Source organism: Tenrec ecaudatus, chromosome 6, assembly GCF_050624435.1.
Source record: "Tenrec ecaudatus isolate mTenEca1 chromosome 6, mTenEca1.hap1, whole genome shotgun sequence".
Lineage (NCBI taxonomy): Eukaryota > Metazoa > Chordata > Mammalia > Afrosoricida > Tenrecidae > Tenrec > Tenrec ecaudatus.
Window position 1 is genome coordinate 134,549,911 of NC_134535.1, and position 25,623 is coordinate 134,575,533.

The following is a 25,623-nucleotide window of genomic DNA, read 5'->3' on the forward strand; positions in this document are numbered from 1 at the left end:
TCTCTACTCCCCTAAAGTGTTAGTTACAGCCGCGGAAACCCAGACAGCCCTCCTCTGTCCTGGAAGGTCAGAAGCGTCAGAATTGACGCCATGACAGCGAAGGAGTCAGGTCTTGGTCGGTAAGGTTTCCCTTTGTACATCAACCCCCCCCCCCCCCCAGGGACTGCGTCTCCCCTTGTTGAGCTCTGCATCTGCCCTTTCTCAGGGAACCTCGAACAAGCCAACGAGGAGTTGCGGGCCATTATCAAGAAGATCTGGAAGCGCACCAGCATGAAGCTCCTGGACCAGGTGGTGCCCCCTGCCGGTGGTAAGTACCCCTGACCTCCACACTGGGACACATCCACGAGCGTCTCGGGTGGCCCCTTTCGCCAGCGGTGGCAATCATCAGAAATGCGGGGCTGTCCCTGCAGCTTGTGCTTTTTTGGGGGGGCCTCCTTTCTGCAGAGCCTTCCTACAGGACTGAAAAGCCCTATGGGTTAGAAGGGACAAGAGCGCCTCAGGGACCCACCCTGCACTGGACAGATGGGGGCCGGGCAAGGCCCTTTCATGCTTAGATGATGGGCAGGCCTTCGGAGGAAAATGCCGCGGTGGACACATTTACCCTCAAACCTCTGGGCTGACGGCCCTGAAAGAAGACTCCCAGGAAGCCCCCTTGAGCCCGAAATTCTTCTTGTTCTGACATAACAGTCGTCCCCAGGCAGCCAACCCAAAGTGCCTTTTTCTAGCAACCTGTTTGCTATGGCCCTGCCCCTCGCCTAAAAGAAACACAGAGACCATGTAACTGTCTTTAGTATCATTTCCAAAATATTGGTGCACAGCTTTAACTCGTGTCAGTGGCCCTAAACTCAGATGGTTCGCAATGTACGCACACTGTGGCCTAAATCATAATTAGCTGATGAAATGCTCCCACGCATCCACGCACCACGAGTAAGCTTGCGTTTGGAAGGAGGGGACAGCGGTGAATATTGCTGCCGCTGGGTCCTTGGCATTTTGAAGAAGGCCCAAAGGGCATGCACCTACAGTGGAGTGGCAACTGCGGGAGCCGTGGGAGGTGGACGCTTGTCAGAGAAGGGGCACTCAAGAATTCCCTGCTGATGGGGATAGAGAAGGGGTAAGATTGCGTCCAGTCGCAGGTGGGAAACCAAGGAAGCCCAGCGAAACAAGGCAGTCCACCAAGCTCCGGCTCTCACGGGTTTCACTGTGTCTACATACATGTACACGCGTGCCTGTGGACACAGGGCCTCCGTGACTGAGAGTGACCACTGCAAAACCATTCTGGTACAAGAGGGTCAGAGACAACAGAGGAACCACAAGGGCGCTGTCACCGGGCTGCTGTTGCCCAAAAGGTGCCCCCTCTGGGTCCAGTTGAACTAAAGCCAGGTACGGCCTTCCTTCAATTCACAGCACAGTTGTGTTCCCGGAAAACTCCCGTACCCAGAACCAGCCCCAAAGTGCTATGTGTTCATATGTCAGGTCTTTTTTCCTGAAAGCAGGTGGCTCCCTCGCCTGGATAAGCTCACAGGGCTTAGAAGCTGTGCAGAGAGCCAAGCTAGTACTGGCTGAGCTAAAGGCCACTGGCACCATAACACCATGCAAAGCGAGCTATGCCCCAGATGTTTCCAGAACGCTCCGTAGGAGGTGAGTTAGTCTGAGAGAAACAAATCCACAGAAACTCATGTGTATATCAGAGAGAGTTATGTGAAAGGCAAGTGTACAATAAGAAAGCATCCCAGCTGGCCATGGGAGCCGTGACTGACGACGAAGTCATATAGAAGCGTCCCCTCGTTGACGGAGATGGCGCTGGAGGTGATCTGAGAATTAATGTGCTCGTGACAAGCCTCATGAAATGGTGTGATTCTGGGTCCCAGGAAGACGGATATGGCCGGTACCCATGTATGCTGAACACACTGTTGCAATGGGAATTTTCAGTGGGCAAAAACCGTGCTGGTATATGGTACGAGTCTCAGAGAAATGGAAACTTCTGGGAAAAAAATAAACCAAGAAATAGAATGTAGCATCGCTGGAGCCCATGAAAAAATGACTGGGTGCAAAAAACAAATACTTCGAGCAAAACGAATACGAACAGAGCACTAAGAGTATGCTGCTTTTAGCAAAAGTCATCCGGCATCATCCCAACAGGCAAGAAACGCTAAAGGACCGAGAGCAGTGGTGCTCGACCTCTCAGACAGCTCCTCCTGTGGTGGTGAGCCCCGGCCATAAGAGTATTCTCACTGCTGCTTCATCACTGTCATTGTGTTGCTGTTATGAATCAGGGGACCCCCGGCTGAGGGTCGTTCGACCCCCAGGTTGAGAACCACTGGACTAGAGGGTCTGGGTAAAGAATTACCGCGTCTTTCACATATCAAAGAAAGGGTTGAAGATAGCTGGTATTGAGGCAGAAACGGTTTCACGTTCTTCTTAATACCATCCATGAACTTCAGCAAATGCTGGAAAATGATGAAAAAGTCTCAGAAGTAGAAGAAGCTCAAGAAACAAGCATGGCTACAGAGCCTAAGCCACAGACAAGCTCGTCTCGCACCGTCCCAAGAATACTGAACTGACTATACGATCTTAGTGTGTTTAGAAACGTTTCTGTTCTTCGAGATACTTAAAATTTCTGTACTGAAATACTTTGCTTTCAAAAGCGATGCACATTTTATTTGCATTTCTACATACAACAGAAAACGACTTCAGCACAGGCTTGCTTTTATCCAAATTCGTTTTCAGTCCCAAAATGTTTAATAAACTGATTTCGAGCAGGGGGGGAAAAAAGAAAGTATCCCAACCCAGTCCAGCCCAAACCCATAAGTCTGACATTAGCCCATATGTCTGACACCGATGCACAAAGTCCTCCTCGATCTCACAAAACCCATGCAATGACGCCAACTGCAGACGGAAAGCAGTGAGCATGTAAGCATCTCAGTACTGGCAGGGGTCTCCACACGGCTGCTCCAGCACCCAGGGCTGCATTGGGGTAGCTCCATGTGGCTTCTCCTCGGGGATGTCTTGCAGGAAGTCAGCCTTGCCAGCTAAAGCAGGGAACTGTCTAAGGCAGCTGCACCCTGGTCCGACCATCAGAGAGCAAGAGACCCGAGAACTAGAAAGGCGAGGCTCACTGAGCCATGTATCCCTCCGCCCTCCAATTAACCCCACCTGTGTTCATCAGTCACGGTGGCACAGTAAACCTTAACGATCACAGGAGGCGACACTGCCCTCTTCCTCCCAAGGAGAAAGCGCAGATAAGTGACGAAGCACTTAAATAGGCCAAGTATCCCCTGATGATCTACCTAGATCATTTTGCTTAATCCTTACAACCATGCGATGAAGTTCGTTCTGTGAGATACTCTGGACGAAGTCTTAGAAGCTAAGTAGCTGGACCAAGGTCATGCAGCAAATACAGAGGGGGTTCAGATAGCATGGCCAGGGCTAAGGGTTCCCTGAACTCCACGCTCTTTCCGTCAGGTTGGTCTTTCTCCCCAGGGACACAGGACAAGCAAGGTCTTAGGGGTTCCCCCTCCCACTGAGACGCCCTGGCCAGGGGGGAGGTCCATTGCGGTCATGACTGTGGCCATTCTTAGGAACAGGGAGAACCCGTACAAGCCCTGCACCTGACATCTTGCAGAATTTGAGGTTAGGTGCCTTCCTCTGTCCTACACGTTTCCCGCCGTGCTGCAAAGATTTTAGCTAGTCACTGTCAAGAGCAGCCTTCGGAATTGCTATCAGGTTCTTGCTGTACATTTGGTCCCTGGATAAAAATGTGGACTCAAAAAAAAAGTGGACTTTGATTGACATTCATTGTCCCCCTCACCCCCCACCAGCCCCAAACCCCGCAAGCGCGCGTGCATGCATGCGCGTGTGCGCACACACACACGCACACGCACACACACACATTCAGTCTTTTCGCGGTGCCTTCTGGGTTTCTCTCTGAGCTTACTGTGCATCATCCAATCTTCTGGGCCAGTTAGGTCAGCTGCGAGGTTGGGTCCACGGCACCTCCTCCCAGAGCATGGTTTCCATAGGGTCCCCTCAGCCCTCACCACGCACCTCCACAGGCTCCCTGCTTTAGAGCCAGCGTTGCCCAGAAGACCAGGAGAGCCTCCGTCCTGCACCCAGAACCAAAGTGCCAGGAAAAGGAAGAATGTTTTCTGAAAGATGTTAGATGCAACTGGAAAGGAAGCAGGAAAGTCTGGGTGGGTTGGTTTGGAGAAACATGAAGAGACGCTCGTTGCTCGACTCTGAAGTTGCCCTGGGACTAGCCAGCACCGCGCTCTCTCTGCAGGAGAGAGTGATGGTCCCAGGGACCCTGCGCAGGTTAGACGCAGGTGGAGCACAGGGGCTCCTTGTTGGGTGTGCAGTGTTCCCCTGGGAGACTTACTGTCTTCCCCATCATCGGGTCCATTCCGGAGATAGAGACCAAGGATGTCATGTCTAATTTGGGGTGCCCAGCCCAGCTGGGGCGCAGCCAAATCATTCCTGGTAAGAACACACCATCTGTGTGGTTTGAAAGAAAAATGAAAACTTAGAAAGGAGGCACTCTCTTTCATGTTAACTCTCCCTTCAGCCCAGACGAGGGTGTGCACTGAGAAGACCTGGCTCATTGCTGATGCACACTTGATGTGTAGGTCAGATAAGAGTTCAGTGGAGAAAAGCCAGGTGGGAGCAGGCTAGCAGCACGCTGCCTTTGCTATAAAATAAGGGGAATGAGACTGCTGCTTCGGCTTGCACAGAGGACGACTAGGGCAGCGGTTCTCAACATTCCTCATGCCACAACCCTTTCCTACAGTTCCTCATGTGGTGGTGACCCCCAAACCATAAAATGATTTTCATTGCTACTTCATCACTGTCATTTTTCTACTATTAAAAATCAGGTGACCCCTGTGCAATGGTCATTTGACCCCCAAAGGGGTCATGACCCACAGGTTGAGATCCCCTGGGCTAGATCAATGCTCAGAGACTGAAACGGTGAGGGCAAGTTTTCTTTTATGTTTTGTTTTGTGTTTTTTTATATGTCGCTTTATCGGGGCCTCTTACACACTTAGAACAATCCATACATCAATTGTATTGAGCACATCTGTACATATGTTGCCATCATAATTTTCAAAACATTTTCTCTCCGCTTGAGCCCTTGGTATCAGCTCCTCTTTTTTCCCTCCCTCCCACCCTCGTGACCCCTTGATAAATGCTAACTTATTCTTCTTCTGATATCTTACACCTCCTCCCTCTCCCTCCACCCGTGTTTCTGTTGTTCATCCCCCGTGGGGGGGGGGTTGTACGTTGATCATTGTGATTGATTCCCCCTCCTCCCCCTACCTCCCCCCTACTTCCCCCTAATTCCCTCTACTTCCCCCTACTTCCCCCCTACTTCCCCCTACTTCCCCCTATTCCCCCATACCCTCATGGTACCTGCTACTTCCATTATTGTTCCCGAGGAAACAAGTTTTCTTAAAGTGATTTACAAATGCTAAACTGCCCCCTCACTGGAAAATAAAAATACAAGAGGTTACCTATTGGGAGGTAATCATTAGGCAGACGGGGGAGACTTTCCACCGTCTACCTTCTTCTATTTTATGTTACCTTTTTGAACTTTAGAATGCACTGCCTCTTCCAAAATATCAAAGTTAGACGTCAAGTCTGAATAGTTCAGAGGAAAATGAACGGTGACCAACGTCTGTCCCTCACTTACCTGTGCTCCCTTTTCCTCACCTGTCTCAGATGACGAGGTCACGGTCGGCAAGTTCTACGCCACTTTCCTGATCCAGGAGTACTTCCGGAAGTTCAAGAAGCGCAAAGAGCAGGGTCTTGTGGGCAAGCCCTCCCAGAGGAACACCCTGTCCCTGCAGGTGAGACTGCGGGAGCGGCTCAGGTCCCTCCACACAGACTTCCCGAGCAGCCCAAGCAGTTCGGGAGGTTATGAGGTGGAGGGGGGGCATGACACGCCCTTTCCTCCCTGCCCCCCCTACCACCCCTGCTGCTCCCACGGCCCTCCACAGCCCAGTCTGCGGTCATGGTGACCCCCACCCCTCCCCGAGCTCTCAGACGATGCTCTCCTGAAGTTGCTGGTGGCTCCTCCTAATGCACTGGTTCTCAACCTGCCTCAGGCTGCGACCCTTTCATCAGTTCCTCATGGGATGGTGACCCCCCGACCCATAACATTATTTTCGTTGCTACTTCATCACGGTCATTTTGCAACTGTTATGAATCGGGCGACCCCTGTGAAAGGGTCCTTTGATCCCCCAAAGGTGTCGCGACCCACAGGTTGAGAACCTCTGTCCTAATGTGAGCCTGCATAGTTCTTGGCCGTCATTCCTCCTGACTGACTAAGGGCTGGTCACACATACAGACACGCCTTCCTGAGGCTCCCTCCTGCAGAGAATCAGCCCTGTGGCTCTTGAGGGAGCAGGCCCTGGCTCGGGGTTGGGGGGCTGGGGGGAGCTGGACTGGAAGCTGTGGTCGAAACAGACCAGCAGCCTCACTCGTCCTCGGTTGCAGGCTGGGTTGCGCACGCTGCATGACCTGGGGCCCGAGATCCGACGGGCCATCTCTGGAGATCTGACGGCCGAGGAGGAGCTGGACAAGGCGATGAAGGAGGCCGTGTCGGCTGCCTCAGAAGATGACATCTTCAGGGTAGGTGGATGCCACCGCCACACCCTTTGGCCTCGAGGAGGCTCCGTGGAAAAGCAAAAGAGGGTGGGCTGTGCTGGTGAAGAAATTCCAAGGAGAAAAGGCCTGAGCTTCGGCAGGTCCCCAGCCCGTCCCTCTTAGCTGTCTCCACACCCTCACCACTGCACCCTGACTCGTCTCAGGCTGGGTCTCCCCAGGGCAATTCCGGAGGGCGGAGAAGGAGGGGAGGGGCTCTGTGCCACCTCAAGGTGGTTCCTAGGAGAGACTTGCCAAGGGCTGGCCTCCTGGACCACAGCTCACCTGTACCTGTTCTGCTTGCAGTACTGGAAAACGTGACGCGTTGAACTTGACATCTAGATCGCTGGCTTTTCTTGGGTGAGGGGAGGGGGAATCAGACATTCTGGCAACAGGGGGCTGGCATTTCCACCTGGTGACACGGGGCTGGACCGGCGGGGGCTGTCCTCTCGCGGCGGTGCAAGTGGCCTCAGCTCGCACAGTCCCCTCCGTGTCTGCTCTCCCAGCCTGGACGGTGAGGCTGGCCTCAGTCCTGGAAGGCCAAGTGTCACCTCCCAGCTCTCCGCACTCATTCTCACGCCCTGCCTCACCCTTAAGAAGCCCCTCCAGAGCAAGGAAGAAGCTACTGAGGGCAAGCGTGGCAGGGCCGTGTTCACGCCTGCCACCCCTCCCCTCCCCCCCACCCACCCCGTGCCTGTGTCACACCCAGGAGGAGGAGAGCCCTGTCCGGCCTGGCTGCGCTCCCATTTGTCATGCTCATGCTGACCTCCATAGTCCCACAGAGAGAACGGCCCAGGGACCTGGCACCGTGGGAATGCCGCCGACGACACGGGGCAGACCCAGGCAGAGGCTCTGCTTGCTTTCAGAATGCTCCTCTGCCAGATCTCAGGGACAGCCCCGGACAGGGAGAAAACACTGGGGGGACCTTTGGCTCCTGATTCGAACCTTTTAAGAATCATCTGCAGGAAGGGAGCTGATCATAAACCTGATGTGGCAGAATCTTCGTCCAAAACTGTTTGGCCAGCGCAGGCTACGCTCCGTGAGCCGGTTGGGCCTCCCTTTTTGAATCTAGTTAGGCGCTTCTGGTTGCTTTTACATGGCCCTGGCCCTGGCCCTCACGGTCGGTGCTGTGCCAAACCAAGCAGCTGGCTGCAGCTCAGCATTGCCGTCCGAGATCTGTCCCCAGAACCCCATTCCGGCCTTCAAAGGGGCTCCTCAGAAACTTCTGGAATGGCTCTTACATTCGGCAGCCTCCTTGACGGGCCCAGTGCCCACACACGTGGAGGTCCTGCCCCTTGCCACCCCGACCTCTTCCAGAGGGCAGGGGGACAGCCTGAGTACCTGGGCCCTTCCCTGCCAGGCTGCCCGGCCACGCAGATGGGGCACTTCACCCTCTGCCACATGTCCTCCAGCTGTGGCTGTGGCCCTCTGGAGGGCAGACCCTTCCCACCCGAGACCTCTCGGACCTGGCTACGGGGTCTCGCCCTCAGAGGAGGGGCGGGGCGGTCTCCTCCACCTATCCACCCCGTCTCGCCTGCAGAGGGCCGGTGGCCTGTTCGGCAACCACGTCAGCTACTACCAAAGCGACGGCCGGAGCGCCCTCCCCCAGACCTTCACCACCCAGCGCCCTCTGCACATCAACAAGGCGGGTAACAGCCAAGGCGACACCGAGTCTCCCTCCCACGAGAAACTGGTGGACTCCACTTTCACCCCCAGCAGCTACTCGTCCACTGGCTCCAATGCCAACATCAACAATGCCAACAACACGGCCCTGGGCCGCCTCCCCCGCCCCACCGGCTACCCCGGCACGGTCAGCACCGTGGAGGGCCACGGACTCCCCTTGTCTCCTGCCATCCGGGTACAGGAGTCAGCCTGGAAGCTCGGCTCCAAGAGGTAAGCAGGAGGGTGGGAAGCCAGGGCATCCCACACTCGGGCCAGGAGCAGATGGGCTGGAGGGGAGTCTGGCCCCCAGACTCGCCACTCAGTCTGGGGAGAGAGGCTGCTGCCGTGGGCCCCAGAGAGCTAAGTGGGCACTCCCTGCCTCCCAAGTTTTGTCCTTGGGAAAAGACAGCAATGACAGTTGGAGGAAGCCAGCATCATCCCACTGGACAGTAGTAGAGGTGCCACACCTCTTGGCAGTGCCCCCTCTCCTCTCACCGCCCTGCAGAGCGGAGGAGCCGCTGGCCTGTGACCCACTGAGAGGCCCATACAGCAGAACTGATTCTTCCACCCATCCCCAAGTCTCTATCCAAACCTGGCTCCCCACCCCAGCAGGGAGGGGATGGTGGGGCCACCTCTTCTTTATACAGGAAGGTGGCTCTTCTCTGGAGCACTTGGCCGGTCTGCCTTCGTATCAGCTCAGTCCTGGCTATTGATGGCCTCCCCATCCTGGCGAGCTCACTTCTTCACCCTCTGCTCCCTGGGCCCCCAGGATGAATTGCTACGAGGCGCTGGGGGTGGGGTGCTTCCTTCCCTGCTCTGGGCCCCAGGAAGGGCAGCTTGGGTCACTGAGGCTCTCCAGCAGCTTGGGGGGTCCTCCAGATGGGTACCCGCCCTCTGCATCTTACTGCAGTCCCCTGCATTCTGCTGCTCGCTCAGAGGAGGACATTCGCTTGGAAGCAGGCTGGGCAGGTCTACGTCAACAGAACACGGGGAAGTGCAGGTGTCTCTCTCCAGCCCTGGACAGAGGTCCTGATGCTGCTTGTCCCTTGCCTTCATTCTGCCGAAGTTAAGTGGTCCCACACAGAAGCCCCTGCCCCCCGGGCATTCACAGACCAGACAATGGCGAGTCAAACTGGCCATCCTCCATCCACCCGACTCTCTGCAAGACCGGCCCGTTTAGCTTCCCAGTAGCCATGTTGCGTGGGCCGTCAACGCAGGAGACGTCTATAGAGACGCCTTGATACCTTCCATGAGCAAGGCATTGTGAACTCAGAACTGGACTCCAGGCGCCAAGCTGAAAGGCTGGTTGGTTTTGCCTAGGAGAATATCGACGTTTCAGGGGCCTGTGCCCTCCTCTGCCTTCTCTGCCTCCTGGTGTTCCTTCTACAACCTGCAGGGACTCTGCCCCAGCACTACTTTCTGCCGCCTTGCCTCTTCAAGCCCTTTGAAGGAAGGTTCTTTGCACCTGTCAGTAATAGCTCAGTGTCAAACCCGCGTCCTCCAGCAAAGGGTGTTTTTACTATCATTTGGTTCTGTGTGAAATAGGGACGCCCGGGGAAGCACAGTTCTACGCTGGCATGCATGGGGCCACCATGATTCCTGAGCGACTCAACACAGACTGGTTTGTTGTTTCGGTCTGAGATGGGACAAGAAGCCATTGGGAAAATTCCATCTTCTCCCCACAAACACATTCGCAGAGCCCCTAGCACTGTGCCTGGCGCCTAGGAGGTATCCCTAAATGCCAGGTCCACCCCCACCCCCACTGTCCATAGCAGGTGGTCAACACAACGCTCAGGGCTCTAGGCTCCCACTTGGTGAAGAAGGGTTCAGCAATGTTCTAGCTCCGGGGCCTTGCCCTGCGCGCTGCAGCTGAACACCGAGCACTGTGGCTGCAGCTCTTGAGTTGCTTCCGGCGTGCCTTGTGCAGTGCACAGGGGGCCCAAGAGATGGTGCTGCGTGCCTGAGGCCATTCTCCACCCCCAACTCACCCCATCACACCTCGCCAGAGCACCTTCCGCACCTCTGTCCTCCTGCTCCATCACCAGCCTTGTGTGTCTCACCTTTCCTCCTGGCCTTGGGCTGGGCAACTCTGTGAGGGCCTCCCCCAGAGACCTCTACCCCGACCCGTCCTCATTCCGGCAGAGTCAGCTGGGAGAGTTCCCCGGTGCCCTCCTGGGGTCTCTAGGGGGGAAAATGGTGGGAGCGACTTAGGGGAGCACAGCTAGAATGGGGAGAACCTCTGGACCAGAGCTAAAGGAGTCATGGCCAATCACGGCCCAACAAGCAGGAGGCCCTACCCGCGAAAGACATTCGAGTCTGAGATGTGGTGAGCCTCAGGCTCAGGGGCAGCTAAGCCTCGGCAGGGACTCAGACTCAGGAGGGACTTGGACTCAGGAGCAGCTGAGGGTCAGGAAAGGCTTATGGTTAGGAGGGACTCAGGCTCAGGAGGGGCCTGTTCTCAGGTAGGCCTGGGGCTCAGGAGAGACTCAGGCTCAGGAGAGACTCAGGCTAGGGAGGGACCTAGGCTCACTTCTACTCAGAAGAACCAACCATTCCATTGGGAGCTTTACTGTGCCTTTACTCTAAGGAGCCAGTGTCAGATTTGAAGATTTGTCCAAATATGATGTCAGAAACATTTCCGTCCTGCTCAGCAAACCCCACCGGCCCAGCTGCCTGCAATAGAAGAAGGGGACTGTCCTGTCACCGGCCACACCGCCCTGCTTCCAGTAGCAGGGCCTCTCTCCCAGCTGACCCTCTCTGTCCTCCGAAACACCATCTCATCTGTCCCTGCCTTTGTTTCTCCTACAAGCCTCGAGGTCAGGCAGGGTATGCATCACCCCAACTTTTTAGAAGGCGTGAGTTGACATAAGCAACTTGAGTGTGGCCAGGGAGAACAGGATCCGAACTCAGATCTCCTCCGGTCCCAACCCAGAGAGCCCCTCCAGCATCGACCCCCGCCCTCATCCTGGCCCGTCTGGGCTTCCTGGCTTCAATAGCAAGGGCCGAGGAAGAGTTCACCCTGGGGTGGGCAGGGCATGTGTGTGTGTCTCTAGGTGGTGTGTGTGAGTGTGTGCAGGAGTGGTGAGAGTGTGTGAGGAGATATGTGTGGCTGTGTCGGTACATGAGTCTGTGTGAGTTGTCTAATTGTGCGTGTGACTTTGTGTGTAGGTAGTGACTTTATGTGAGAGTTTGCAGGTATGAGCAGTGACTGTGGGTGAGAATGGACTGTGCGTGGTGACTGTGGGTGTGAGGTGCCTTCCCTGCTGAGGGGGAAGGAGGACTTGCAGTGTCTGATGCGTCTCTCCCTCCGGGACCTTAGGTGCCGCTCCCGGGAGAGCCAGATAGCCATGGTGTGCCCGGAGGAGGTCTCCGGGGAGGAGACCTATGAGGTGAAGTTCCCAGCAGACGCGGAGTACTGCAGCGAGCCCAGCCTGGTCTCCACAGAGATGTGAGCACAGTCTCCTTTGGCCCCGGGGGATGAAGGGACGGGAAGGTGGTGGTGGGACGGGGGCGAGGGGGATTGTCTATCAGGAAAACATTTGCAAAAGTATCTGCTACTTCTTTAGAGAGCTCGAAGGCGCCCCCCCCCCACCTCTAGTACTTTTTCTCCACACACACCCGACCTCTTCTCTGCTTGGCCCTTCTTTGCCATGCAATGTTGTTTCAAAAGTCCTGGAAGACAAGTTTCTTAAACTGTCACGGCAAACCCAGTTCACCTGCAAATTCAGTACACACAAATAGGTGACTCCAAACCGTTTGTAACCCCGCTGCCCAGCAGAGGGCACTGTTGGAAAAGCTAAGACAAATCTGTGGGGGGCGGGGGGGAGAAATGGGTTGGTTGGGGTTTTTTGGAGTATGATTTTTTTTAGTGGAGTCCCAGCTATTGGGCTGCTGCCCTCAAGGTCAGCAATATTAAACCACCGGCCCCTCTGTGGGAGAAAGAGGGAGCTTTCTACTCCCAGGAAGAGTTACGTCTCAGAAACCCACGGGGCCAGTTCTACGCTGCCTTACAGGGTCCCCTTGGCTCAGAACTGACTCCATGGCCGGGAGCTGGGGCTCTTTCTAAGACTGTAATCTTCGTGGAAGCAGATGGCTATGTCTTCTTCCCAAGAGCCGGCTGGTGGGTTTGAACTGCCAACCTTTGGGTTGGCGGGGTTAACCATGGCACCTCCAGGACTCCCAAGAAGACTCTGGCACACAGCCAAATTAAAACAGAAAAACGGTCAAGAGACCAGGGACGCCTGCCGTGTCATTTCACCTCCCTGTGTCCTTCGTGTCCCTGTCGGCAGACGTATGTGTGTCGGAGGGTATGGGTGTAGCTTTTCTGACTCGTGAAATATAAACACCCCACTGTCGTCCAGTCCAGTCCCACTCAGAGCAGCACTGGCCCCGCAGGGTCCCACGGCTGTAACTGCATGTAAGCACACTGCCTCGGCTTCCTCCCGAGCAGCGCTGCTGTGGGGGGCTTGAAGCACTGAGCTGTCCGTGGGTGGCCACCAGGGCTCCTTGGCGATACAGGAAAACCACGCTGCCATCAGGTTGATTCCAACTCAAGGCCGCCCTGCTGGACAAGGCAGAAAAGGCCACTTGCGTTTCTGAGACAGTCATGGAGTGGATAGAAAACCCAAAAGTGGCTGAAGCGCCTTCAGAGGTTCTCAAGGAGAGCTGACCTGATTTGTAGAGGATGCGAACTGACAGAGGGCCACCTCCTCTGAACGCACTGCCATTGAGTCGATTCAATGCCTCGTGACCCTCGAGGGCGAGGTGGACCCGCTCTGTGGGTCTCCAAAGACTGTACCTCTTTACCGCTGGAGAAAGCCTCAGTCTTCCCCCAGGGAGCGGCTAGTAGTTTCCAATGGCTGACCTTGTGGCTCACAGCCCAGTGCATAACCGCTATGCCACAGGGCTCCCACCACATCCAGAAGCCAGGAACGTCATGTGGCCCCTCCGCTGCAGCTCTGGGTCAGAGCAAGTCTAAGGTGCTGCGTGAATGCCCTTGAGACTTAACAAAGGAGCTGGGAATCAGGGAAGAGGAAGGTACCATTTGGATAAGGGGCGGGGGTAGCAGGGGGTGGGGGGGTGGAATGTAACAGGGAGGGCTGACCATGCCGTGTTAGTCCGGGTAGACTAGAGAAACAAATTCATAGACACTCATACGTGTATAGGGAAGAGCTTTATATACAAGAGCAATTGTACATTAAGAAAGCATCCCAACCCAGTCCAGATCAAGTCCATAAGGCTGATGTTAGCCCATATGTCTGATACCAATCTATAAAGTCCTCTTCAGACTCAAACAAAACATGCAGCAACGCCGAATGCAGGAAGATCACAGGCCAGTGGGTGGGAAGTCTTGTGGATCCAGTGGCAGTGGAAGCATCTCAGCACTGGCAGGGGTCTCCATGTGGCTCCTCCAGCTCAGGGCACTAACCTAGCTCCATGAGTCTTGTCAGCTGCAGTGTCTCCCAGGGAGTGAATGTGTGTCCCGTCTCTAGCAAGCTGTTTATCTCCTTAGCCCCTCCAAATGAGATCATCAGGCTGCGACCTGATTGACAGGTAAACTCCACCTTTCACCAGATTAGGTGATTACTACCCACACTAAGAAGGAGGGCATGAATGTGCGAGACTTTCTTTCCATGGGCTCTCCTTTTGAGTTTTGACCTGAGTGCCCCTGCCCTTGAGACCAGAACCATCGCATGGATCACACTAGACAGTCTCGGGGGGAGAAGCAGGACCTCCGGCCCCATTCCTCCCGGAGACCTAGCTGCCTGGGGTCTGGGGCAGGGCGGAATCCACGGAGCCTGTTAGCTCTTCTACAAGACAGAGGTGCTCGGTTGGAACCATGCCTCTCAGGCTGCAAGCTGCCCCCACAGATCGTGAGGTCAATGTAGTGGGTGGTGCCAGCATTTAAAAACGAACTAGAACAGATGAAGTTAAACTGGAAACCCCCAGAGTGCAATGCATTGCCTGGGGGAAGAGAGAGTGTAGTCTGTGGAGTATGTGTGCGTGCGTGCGTTGGAGCTGTGGAAAGCACATCTTTTTTGGTGAGTCGCAGTCAGAAAGGCTTGGAAGCCTTTGGCCACGTGCTCTGAAAGGGCCCCGCGGTTCTGTGGTCATCACTGGACGACTGTGGATGTTGCAGGCCAGGTCTCGGTGCTCTGGACGGCAGAAGGGCTGCAGGCCCAGGAGCAGTCGCAGGGCAGGGGATACGTTTGGGCTGAAGGGAGGAAGCTGCCAGCTTGTGGATTCTCACTCACTGGGACCCACGTGTTTGCCGTGGGCTGTCAGTCTGCGTTCCCTACGACTGCCACGCCTGTGACCATTCCATGACTGTGAGGTGTTCCAGAAAGCCCGTGGGAGAAGTCCACGACCTTTCCATTGCCGGTTCCCACACAGGACACCCTGGTGGTGTCGTGGGTTACATGTCGGGCTGCTAACTCCAAGATCTGCAGTTCAAATCCACTCACAGCCCTGAGAGAGACAGGTGAGACCATCTACTCCTGCAAAGATGGACACTCGGAAACCCACTGGGGCGGCTATACTCTGCCCTAGGGGGTCATCTTGGAGCCTCCTGGTGGGTCTTGCGGCCTTTTCTCCCCAGCTTTCCGTTCGCGGCCAAGCATGACGCGGGCGCCCCGGTGGTGTAGCGGTCATGAGTTGGACGGACTTTCTAGTCCTGGAAAGAGTAACCATCCCAGAAGCCCACGGGGACAGTTCTGCCCTGTCGTATCGGGTCTCTGTGAATCGGCACTGATGCCATGGTAGTGAGTGCTTAGGGGAGGCGCTCAGAAATAAGGCGTAGCGTGGGCACGGCGATGCATGGCTTACTGTCCACTCTGCGTCCATTCCAGACACTGTATGGTACAGAGGAGAGAGGCAAGCGGGACAGACCTCGGTGTCAAGGAACTAGGCGGGGGAGCTGGGACCCTTGGCTGCATGCTACTGATCTCCATGGTCAACCTCCCTCAACCTGCCCCCCAAGAGGCATGCACTGCAGGACCTTCTCTGAATCCCTTCCTTCCTCCCTGCCTGCCTTCCCCAACACCAATCCCCACCCCAAAAGACACTAAGCTCTTGCAGACCCCCCACCCTTCCTCCACTTGAGCCTCCTCCCCTGACATCCCATCACCCTACCACCCCACCACCCCTGCCGCAGCCAAGAATTGCACCCCACCATGGGGCATGCCCTGGTCCAGTGGAGCTGGCCACAGAGGTCACCCCTCTCTGTGACTCCCCTGGCATCTGCCTGGCCCTTCCTGGGGTGGGCAAGGGGCCTCTTGAGCTACTCAGAGACGCTTAAGACCTGCAGTATTTCTAGAAGTGCTGTCAGCCACCGCATGTGCTCCGATGGGGATTTCGGAGCTGAGTAGCCTAGCTTTGAGGAGCTCTGGTGGTGCCGAGGGTTAAGCATTAGACTGCTGACCCAGAGGTGAGTATTTGGAACCCACTGGCCCCTTCAGGGGAGCAAGAGGAGGCTGTCCACTTCTGTACAGATGTACAGCCGGGAGACCGCACGGAGCTGGCCGGCACTGTCCTGCAGGCTCACTGTGAGCTGGCCTCAGCTCCATGGCAGTGGCCTTGGTCCTCGTAACTTTATGGGACCACAGACCGGCCTCGGCAGAAGGGACGGGACACCCACATATCGGTGTGTATAGGCAGTAGAGCCTCGGCTGTTCCTGGAAGAACCTAGAGGGGTTTTTCCCAACTTTGACCCAAGAGGGAGGAGCCCTGATGGCAGAGTGGGTTACGCATTGAGCTACTAACTGGCAGGTCAGCAGTTTGAAACCACCAGCCGCTCCTCGGGAGAACAGTGAGGCTTTCTACTCCGGCAAAGTTACTGTTTCAGAAATCCACCGGGGCAGCTCTACCCTGCCCCTAGTCACCATGAGTCCCAGCCAACTTGATGGCAGTTTGGTTTCTGAATTTTGACCTGAGTGCCACCCCCACCCCCAACTTCCAATCAGCTCATACTAGATAGTCTGGGTAGGAAGAGTGGGACACCTCCTCCCCAGCACCCAACAAGCAGACTGGGAAAATGTATGTTGCCAAGGAGCTGGGCAGAATTCCTTTTGATGGGAAGTGCCTGCTGCGCTCGCTTGCCCTCATGCAGAAGCACAGTGGGGGTTCTGCCTGGGGTGGCAGCTGCCTCTGTGGGGTGGCGCTCTTGGCCCGTGGGAGCAAGCCCAGACGTTCTCTGTTCCAGGCTCTCCTATCAGGATGATGAAAACCGGCAGCTGACACCCCCTGAGGAAGACAAGAGAGACTCCCAGCAATCGCCAGAGAGGGGTTTCCTCCGCTCCGCCTCCCTAGGTAAGCACCCCCCCACCCCCATAGTCACCCCTGAGGGGACGCTGGTCAAGGCACTCAGGGTGAGTGAGAAGGACCAGACTGGACTCCAATACACCCCGCCTGATTGGGCTGAGCAGATTTCCAAGGCGACCAGACAAGAGCCCCAGGGGCAGGCTGCTGGGATGGGCCTTCATCAAGTCCTACCTGATAGGCTCTGAGGCCAGGGAAGGGGCTGGAGGAGCTCTGTCTGGGGTCACGGACACTCCCCCTTGCCTCTTACCCTGGGTATGAGCTGTTTCAGACAGAGGTCCTGGACTCCTGCCCTGATCCTGCTCTTTGGTGGCTTTGCAGGGCGAAGGGCCTCCTTCCACTTGGAATGTCTGAAGCGGCAGAAGAATCAAGGGGGAGACATCTCTCAGAAGACAGTGCTGCCCTTGCACCTGGTTCATCATCAGGTAACCCAGACTCTCAGGCCATGGGCCACTGGTTAGCAGGCTGGACAAAGCTGTGGTGATAGGCAAAATGATAGCCTTCAGTCTTGACCGTCTCAGACTATCACTGCATCCTACCCTTTCTTGGGGAGCCCCCAAGTCAGGCTCCCACTTATCCTACTCTGGTGAGAGCCCTGGCACGGTCTCTCATTCCCCAGGTTAGAGACCTAGGAGGCACTGGTAAGCAGGGACCCCCTCCCATGATGCTGAAGGGTCAGCAGCTCTGGGATTCTGCCCTGTCTTGTTGTTGTTGTTATATGCCATCAAGTCGGTTCCAGCCCATAATGACCCTGTGCACAACAGAACAAAGCCCTGTCTGGTCCTCCACCACCCTCTCATAGACCTCCCCAGACATGGGCACACCCTCCAGGGCGCTCAGCCAAATGCGGTCACACCTAGAGTCGGACGACACCTGGCAAGTTTGCTGCACAACAATCCATCCACGAAGCGCAGAGGTGATCAAAGCACTTACCAAGCAACAAAGTCGGGAGGAAGGAGCGACCCCAGGGCAGCGGGCCCGGGGAGATTGAGCAGGTGAAGTCTCCCTTGGCACAGCCAACTCCACCCAGGATCGGAAAACCCGACATCAGTACCAAACGCGCTCTGGGTGTCTTAGAACTGGCGGACATGGGGGGCCGTTGCGAGGATGGCGCAGGACGAGGCACCGGTTCGTTCTGTTGCCGTGAGTTGTCGCTGGCTTGACGGCACCGAGCAACCACAGCAATGTCAAGGGCAGAAACGAGTTCTCTGAGAACAGTAGATGACTTCCAACCAATCTGGCCTCCACCGGGGTCTCAGCCTTTTCACCGGCGTCATTATAAACACCCTTACCCTCTGGAGGCCTGTGCTTTATTTCAATGACGTTTTTACACCCAGACACGTTCCCCCTGTCGAGCCTTCTAATTGGCAAAAGATGGTCGGGGGTCTTGGCTGGGTGGGCACCACAGCCAGCTCAAGGGCGTGAGCTGTTGTCCTTCACTGTGCCTATCACCCCCCCATGCCCAATCCCATGGGGACTTTCTGAAGAATGGAGTGCGGCCTACCAGCAGCCTGCTTATGTCCCCCCACCCCCCATATGGCAGGACATGAGGACACGGTGTGAGCTATGTTCACAGATTTCTAGAAATGGGTCTTCCCAATCTGCTCTTATCGTGCCAGGAGATAAGACAGCAGCCACCCTTTCCTCTTATTTCCATGCTCCTCCATAGTTTGTTCCACTGCCCTCCAACCTACACGGCCATGCCCCACCCTCCCTGCCACCAGGAGGGATGGCCGAGCTCTCTGCCCACAGACGCTGTGTCACACCAGAGCAGCTAACGTGTGGGCGAGGGCCTCAGCCAAGAGCCAGCGTCACGGCAGCTCAGCTGGCAGGCACGGCCCCCACCCTCAAGGTGCTCGGGGACACCTGGAGACAGAGGACAGAAACGCGTGTGTCGGTCACTTCAAGAGAGGCTAAAGATGTCATCGATGGAAAAAAAAAAAAGATGTCATCGATGGTTCCAGATATCCTGAGCTAGAAACTGGCAGGACCTTAGTCACCGGCCCATCCGATCAAAGTCAAAACCGAACCCAGCCAGCTTTGTCAGCTGTGTTGTCGCCGTTGGCCCGTGAGCAGTCCTCACTCACAACGGCCTGTGCACAGAGAGCCGAGGCTGCCTCGTCTCTGAGGATGCAGTGCTCGGTCCGTACCTGACTGCGCCTGCACCTGCACGGACCCTGGAAGGGGACCGGAGAAGGCACCCGCGCTCCCCTTTGTACCAGGGACACAGCCCTCGTGGCGCTCCTTGTCCCACTTGTCCCACTTATGAGAAAAACCAAGGCTGAGAACATGCGGAGGCCGTGAGGCCCATGCTCACGCCCAGGTGATGAGTCTGAAGGCAGCGAAGAGAGACGACTTCAGCCTGGGGTGGTCACAAAGCACGCGTTGGGGCCATTGAAACTGACTGGGCCCCGGTGGGAAGGTATCCAGGTGGGTGGTGCTGATGGTGGAGGGCTGGGTGCCAGGTGGGAATGGCTGGAGGCGGCAGAACGCAGAGGCCTGCCTCTCACTGGGTCTGTCCAGTGACCCCAGTAACCCACGGTCTTGTGTGTCCACAGGCATTGGCAGTGGCGGGCCTGAGCCCCCTTCTCCAGAGAAGCCACTCCCCCACCACGTTCCCCAGGCCGTGTGCCACGCCCCCTGCCACGCCCGTCGGCCGAGGGTGGCCCCCACAGCCCATCCCCACCCTGCGCCTGGAGGGCGCCGAGTCCAGCGAGAAACTCAACAGCAGCTTCCCGTCCATCCACTGCAGCTCCTGGTCCCAGGAGGGTCCTGGCTGTGGTGGGGGCAGCAGCGCCATCCGGAGAGCCCGGCCTGTCTCCCTCATGGTGCCCAGCCAGGCCGGGGCCCCGGGGAGGCAGTTCCACGGCAGTGCCAGCAGTCTGGTGGAAGCGGTACGTGGCTGCCAGCACACAGGCCAGGGGAGGCCCGGGGCAGCAATGGGACTTTGCATGCAGAACCCAGCCCTAAACACATCCACTCCCACCCTCCAATCCAACCTGGGGGGACTTCAGAAGGCAGGGTGTTCCTTCCACTCAGGCAGGGCCCCTGCCACAGGCCCGGAAAGCCCAGGGGTGGCTTTGGGTGCCCCTGCAGAGAAGCAGCCAGAGGCTGCTCACATTCAGACGTGAGCTTGGGCCACACCGGTAGAAAAAGAGGAGGGAGCTCTATAACCCTATGACCAATTCAACTGGTTGGTCTCTTTTGAAAGCCCCTCGGAAAGTTCCAGGACACAGCTCAGAGGTCTCAGTGTCCTGTGCCTGGCCCTGCGCGCAGCAGGAAGTTCAGCCTCGCCTCCGCCTTCGAGGAAGCCTTTGACAAAAAGAAGGAGCCTAGACAAAACAGCGCTGTGGGTTAAGTGTCAGACCACTAACCTTAAGGTCGGCCGTTCAAACCCACCCGCTGCCCTGAAGGGGAAGGCTGAGACTGTCTGCTGTTGTCAGGATTTACAGTCTCGGAAACCTGTCCATTGGAATCACTCTGACTGGGAACTGAGTGGATGGCAGTTGGGCGTGTTTTGGGTTTTGGGGAACCGTGACCGTCTGAGACTTGATGGAGGGGAGGGGAGGAGCTCAGAGAAACGGTGGCAGGAAGAAAGGACTGGACTGCAGGAGGGCTGGAGTGGGGAGATCAACCTGTAGGCAGGCAGCTACCCCAGAGGAGCCCAGCTTGGGAGACCATGCAGGCCATTGCGTTGGTGGCGGGAGGTGGGGCAGTCAGCCCCCTTCCAGGGGCCCCTCTCACTCTGCAGCTCTGCCCTGCTGCCCTTGGCCCTGGCCGCCCCTTAGTCCATCCACAGTGTGTGCCTGCCCCATGCAGGCTCTGTTCTTCCTGCAGGCAGGGAGTTGCTCTCCGACGGAGCCCGTGAAGAGAGACAGGCGGGGGTCGAGACCCCCCCCCCAACCCCAACCAAGGCAGCTCAGGAGAAAGACCTGGGCAATCTACGGGGAGAAAATTCAAACCTCGAAACCCACTCTCACACACACGGGGTCACCAGGAGTCTGAGCGGACTCCGTGGCAACTGGTGGTGGTGGAGGTGGTGGTGGTGATGATGGAGGTGGAGGAGGAGGTGGTGATGGTGGTGGAGGTGGAGGTGATGGTGGTGGTGGAGGAGGTGGTGAAGGAGGAGGTGGTGGTGGTGGTAGAGGTGGTTGAGGAGGTGGTGGGGGTGGGGGTGGTGGTGGTGGTGGAGGAGGTGGTGGTGGTTGGTGCCCACAAGGTGCAGGCTCGATGAAGAAAGGAGAGCAGGTTAGAGAGAACTCGGAGGGGGTAAGGGAGCAAGACAGACATCCCCAAGAAGCGTGTTTCCTGGCTACCCTGAATTGGCCCCCTTTCCCCAGCCCTCCCCACTTGGAGCAGTAAGCAGCCAGTAAAGCAGCTACTTACAGGTGGAGAGTGGGAGTGGGAGGCTTTGGGGGTCCCTGCTTGCCCTTCGGAGCAGAAACAGGAGTGCAGAAGGATGCTGTGCCGCGGAAGGGAGCGTCAGCCCTGAAAGGCAGCCCGCTGGCTGACATGCAGTGAAGGCGAACTCACAGTTCCACCAAAGGAAAGGGAAGGATTCTGGGAGGAGACAGCAGGACAGGCGCTTCTGGGAGGCAGACAAAGACAGAGCAGGCTGGGCTCTCCCATGAAACTGCCCTGCCACGCTCTTATGTAAGATGACAGTTTTCCGATACCTCAGCCAAACTTGCCTGCCAAACAATCATTTGCTGTCAGGCCAGCTCCGACTGGTTGGCTGCCCTGTGTGTCAGGGCAGAAGGGTGCCTGCCCCGCAGGGTGCTCTGGTGGCTTTCTCAGAAGCATGTCCCTGGACCTTTCTTCTGAGGCCCCTCTCGGGGGACTCCAGCCTCTTGGTTAGCTCATGGGTGTGCAAGCCCACTGGCACCCGGGAGTCCCTTCTCCAGCCTAACCAGCCTTAGTTTCCCCCCTCTGCCAACTCTACGCCGCTCCCCTGAGCAACCTTCCCACACCCACGGCCCCACACACCACCACTCGCCACCCACACCACCCACCTCTCACGTCCACCCCACACATGACCACACGCACCACGGCTACCACACACGACAGACCATGCACCACATAAACCCCACAGTACATGCCACACACACACACATGCTACGAGAGTCCACATATCTACATACCACACACGACACCCCACATACGACACATCCACCACGCAGCCTTCCAGAAGGTCCCAGCGCGAAGCTCCCTCTTGCCGCCCTGAAAAGGTTTTGGACTGCAGCCATAGTCATTTTCCCCTTTGGCTTCTCCTCCATGCCGCCCCCCACCCCCTCTCAGGTCTTGATTGCGGAAGGACTGGGGCAGTTCGCTCAAGATCCCAAGTTTATCGAGGTCACAACCCAGGAGCTGGCTGACGCCTGCGACATGACAATTGAGGAGATGGAGAACGCAGCGGACAACATCCTCAGCGGGGGCACCCAGCAGAGCCCCAACGGCACCCTATTACCATTTGTTAACTGCAGGGACCCCGGGCAGGACCGAGCAGGGGGCGAAGAGGCTGGGAGCTGTGGGCAGGCCCTGGAGGGCCGGCCGCCGAGCGAGGGGGAGCTGCAGGACAGCCGGGCCTGCGTCAGCAGCCTGCAGTAGCCAGGGCTGGGAGATGCTGGGTTTTTTATTTGTTTCAATGTTCCTAATGGGTTCGTTTCAGAAGTGCCTCACTGTTCTCGTGACCTGGAGTTAACCGGAACAGCGTCTTCATTCATTTCTGTTGGGACAAGACGCAGAGTTGGGTGGTGTGGGGGAGAGCCAGCTTTTCTGGGGGGCAGAAAAGCAGCAACCCCAGTTTGTGTTGGCAGAGGTAGAGTGGTGAGGAGGAGCAGGAGGAGGAGGAGGAGGAGTGGCAGCGTCTGGAAGGGAGAGCCGGAGAAGACAGGCCTGCCCTTGCTCGCACTGTATTTCAGGCCCTGCCCCAGGAACCCGCAGGCGCCATTGGGCGTGAACTAGAACCGTGGCTCCCTGCGGTAACACCCTCACCAAAAGGACCCCATGATCAAACGGGTGTCTTTCAACTTTGCTTGTAAAAAAAAAAATCATTTTGCACATATTCTGTATAAGCCTCACTGTCTCCGTAGAGCCAGGGCCCTGTGGATTTGGAGAATGAGCTGGGGGGGCGGGCGTGATTTCCATGTTGGGGGCACCCAGCGAGACCCTGAGAAGTGGCACGAGGGGCTGGTGGCAGCATCCAGCTTCTCCCCAGACCCGGGGCACCTCCAACCCTGCACATGCCATGCAAGAACCCTGATGGACTGACGGAGGGACAGACGGCAGCCAGTGAGGGTGGGGGGCCCACTTGTTTGCACCGCCCCGGGGAAGGGGCAGCCAGCACTGGGAACCCAGCGGGTGCTGAGCTCAGGGGAGTGCTCTTTGATTTGGTGGTTTGAGGGGTGGATTTGGTTTGGGAGATTTTTCGTTTTCGGTTTTGGTTTTCACTCTGTTTCCCGGAGGGGGGGGGCGGGGGGAGGATGAAAGAAGAGTGTGTACAAAGCTTGCTTCCCATCAGCGGGTACTCTGCACTTCTGCCCATGTACATCGGGTTTGGTTTCAGCGTCTTCTTTCAATGGTTGTGGTTCCCTTCCCTGCCCACCCCCTACTCCCACCCCCCTTCCAGAGGATTCCATCAGGAAGCTACTTGTAAGGAGCGTTTTACCAGCCCCATAATTTGTTTCAGAATCCTTAGGTAGGAACAAATCTTTCATTTGTTGGTTTGGTTTCGTAATGTGGAGGTGGGGGGTCATGCCCTTGCACCTACGTTTGACTGAATTGGATTCCTTGATGCCCGGTGTGGTGGGTGCCAGAGAGAAGCCTGATTGAGAGAACATTAGTGTGCGTGAGTGTGTGCATACGTTGTACGTGTGTCTGTGCACACGAAGGTGTATGCACTGCCCCTTCTGGTTCAACTGTGGGGCGATCTGAACCCCAGGGCCATTAGAAAGCAAAAACAAGCCACTGTCTCTGCTTCTGAAACAGGAATCAGTAACTTTGCATTTTCTGTCCCACAAGATATGCAAAAACAATGCAATAATATTCATCTTAAAAATATAATTGTGAGTTGTGTTGGCATTAAAACTGTATTTTAAAAACACGCAGAAATTTAAGGGGGAAAACTCAAGAAGGCATTTTGCTTCGATCTACTCTGTGTAATGTTTTATTGCATTGATAATGTTTCTGTTGAAGAGACTGTTATACTTGAATTCAGGTCAGTTTCAGTATTTTATCAAATATTTTTTTAAAACTGAATTGCAATTGTGCCAGGCGAATATAATGAATTAAGTTTGGTTTTGGGTTCACTTCTTGTATATTTTGCTGCATGTAAAAGTAAATCATTTTGTATTTGGAGTGTGACAAGCTTTACCCTTGAACTCTGAAATGCTTCTCGATGTGCCCTTGGGGGAGAGGGAAGGAGTTGGCTTTCACTTTGTACAATGAGCAAAGGGGTCACCTGTCAGTCATTGCCCTGCTATCCACAGACAGGTTTGGACAGTACTGTTTTGCATAGCTTGTGTTTGCTTTCATTTCCTTTGGTTTTTCCAAAATAATATAACAGGTATCTTCTTACCGCATCTTTCTCTTAAGTGATGAGGACATACTTGACTCTGGTCTTGGCTCTTTCCACTCTGCTCTGGTTCTCTGCTTTGCGATTTCTCCCAAACAGCCCTTCCCCGTGAGGTTTTAAAGTGAGACATTATGACCAGCCTCCAGTCCCGAGGCTGCGGTCAGCATCCCCATGGACCGGGTGGCTGACTTCTCGGTTCTCTCCCACAGTACAAGCGCACCTCATTGCTTTCCTTGGCAACGTGAACACCGATGGAGAGGATGAAATGGGGGTCAGACGGCTCCTGGCAACCCCTCTACCCAGACTGCCCTGCCACGGGCTAGAGAAAGGCAACCTGGGTCAAACCTTTGTCCATCTAGAAGGCTCGTTTCTCCATCTTTCCTCCAGGCCCGCCCTTCCCATGCACAGGAGCCAGGACAGGGGAGGGAACACGCGTTCCCAGTGACGGTGGAAATGCTGCGTAGGCCCTTTTGCATTGCTTTGCAGCATCATTCAATTCGTGCTAGTGCCGTCCAACCTGTTTTAACAATGCTGGCTACAGAGGGGGTAATTTCATCGGACAGGACCCGCCGCTCATGCAGCATCTCCTACTCAAGCCCTTCTGCTCCGTTTCCCCTTGGCCCTTGAAGGAGCCATTGGCGCAAAAATGAGCAAACTAGGAACTGAAAGAGAAAAATCCCATTCCTCAGAACCAGCTGAATTCTATTTTCATGAAATGACTCATGGAGGGAAAAGGGAGGGAGCATGGCGCTGGCTACTCCCAGTTAGCTTAGAGTCAACAAGAAGGTCATTTCTTCGTGTTTCTCCAAACGCAGTCCATTCAGGCTTAGCTGGGTCCTTTCCAACTCCAGTTGGGTCAAGCCCTTTCAGAGACTGAGTTTAGGTGTCATCTTCTTTCCTAAGCGTCTGGCACTGTGCTGCGAAGATTTTAGTTATTTATTGACAGGGGACCCCCCTTTTGAATTGCTATCTCTACTTCTTGATGTGCGTTGACCCTTGGATTAAAATTTTGATCAACGACCACATGCACACACTCACACACACATTCAGTCTTTTCGCGGTGCCTTCTGGGTTTCTCTCTGAGCTTACTGTGCATCATCCAATCTTCTGGGCCAGTTAGGTCAGCTGCGAGGTTGGGTTCACATCCCCTCCTCCCAGAGCATGGTTTCCATAGGGTCCCCTCAGCCCTCACCACGCACCTCCACAGGCTCCCTGCTTTAGAGCCAGCATCGTCCAGAAGACCAGGGGAGCCTCCCTCCTGCACCCAGTACCAAAGTGCCAGCAGTGACCAGGGATAGCCTGGTTCGTGCTGCTGGACAGGGAAGAAGGTTTGGCGGACAGTCCCTTCCTCGGGCAATGGATCGTTCTTAGCCTGACATCGTGATCCATTCCTGTAAAGCTGGCGTATGACCCCGATCATCATGACCGACTGGTAA

The 25,623-nt window shown here is 55.9% G+C and overlaps 1 protein-coding gene and 1 pseudogene across 1 annotated transcript in view; both read left to right on the forward strand.

Moving 5' to 3' along the window:
• Nucleotides 1-24,191, forward strand: part of CACNA1C (calcium voltage-gated channel subunit alpha1 C) — a 728,086-nt gene extending 703,895 nt beyond the window's left edge. The window contains exons 41-49 of the mRNA XM_075552255.1: nt 206-307; nt 5,713-5,840; nt 6,490-6,624; nt 8,177-8,529; nt 11,618-11,746; nt 16,499-16,605; nt 16,936-17,039; nt 19,173-19,508; nt 21,913-24,191. Of these exons, the coding sequence (XP_075408370.1) occupies nt 206-307; nt 5,713-5,840; nt 6,490-6,624; nt 8,177-8,529; nt 11,618-11,746; nt 16,499-16,605; nt 16,936-17,039; nt 19,173-19,508; nt 21,913-22,221 (1,703 nt within the window). The 3' untranslated portion in view covers nt 22,222-24,191. The remainder of the gene's footprint in view (nt 1-205; nt 308-5,712; nt 5,841-6,489; nt 6,625-8,176; nt 8,530-11,617; nt 11,747-16,498; nt 16,606-16,935; nt 17,040-19,172; nt 19,509-21,912) is intronic.
• LOC142450582 (THO complex subunit 7 homolog pseudogene) lies at nt 1,740-2,561 on the forward strand (annotated as a pseudogene).
• Nucleotides 24,192-25,623: the final 1,432 nt, after the last annotated feature.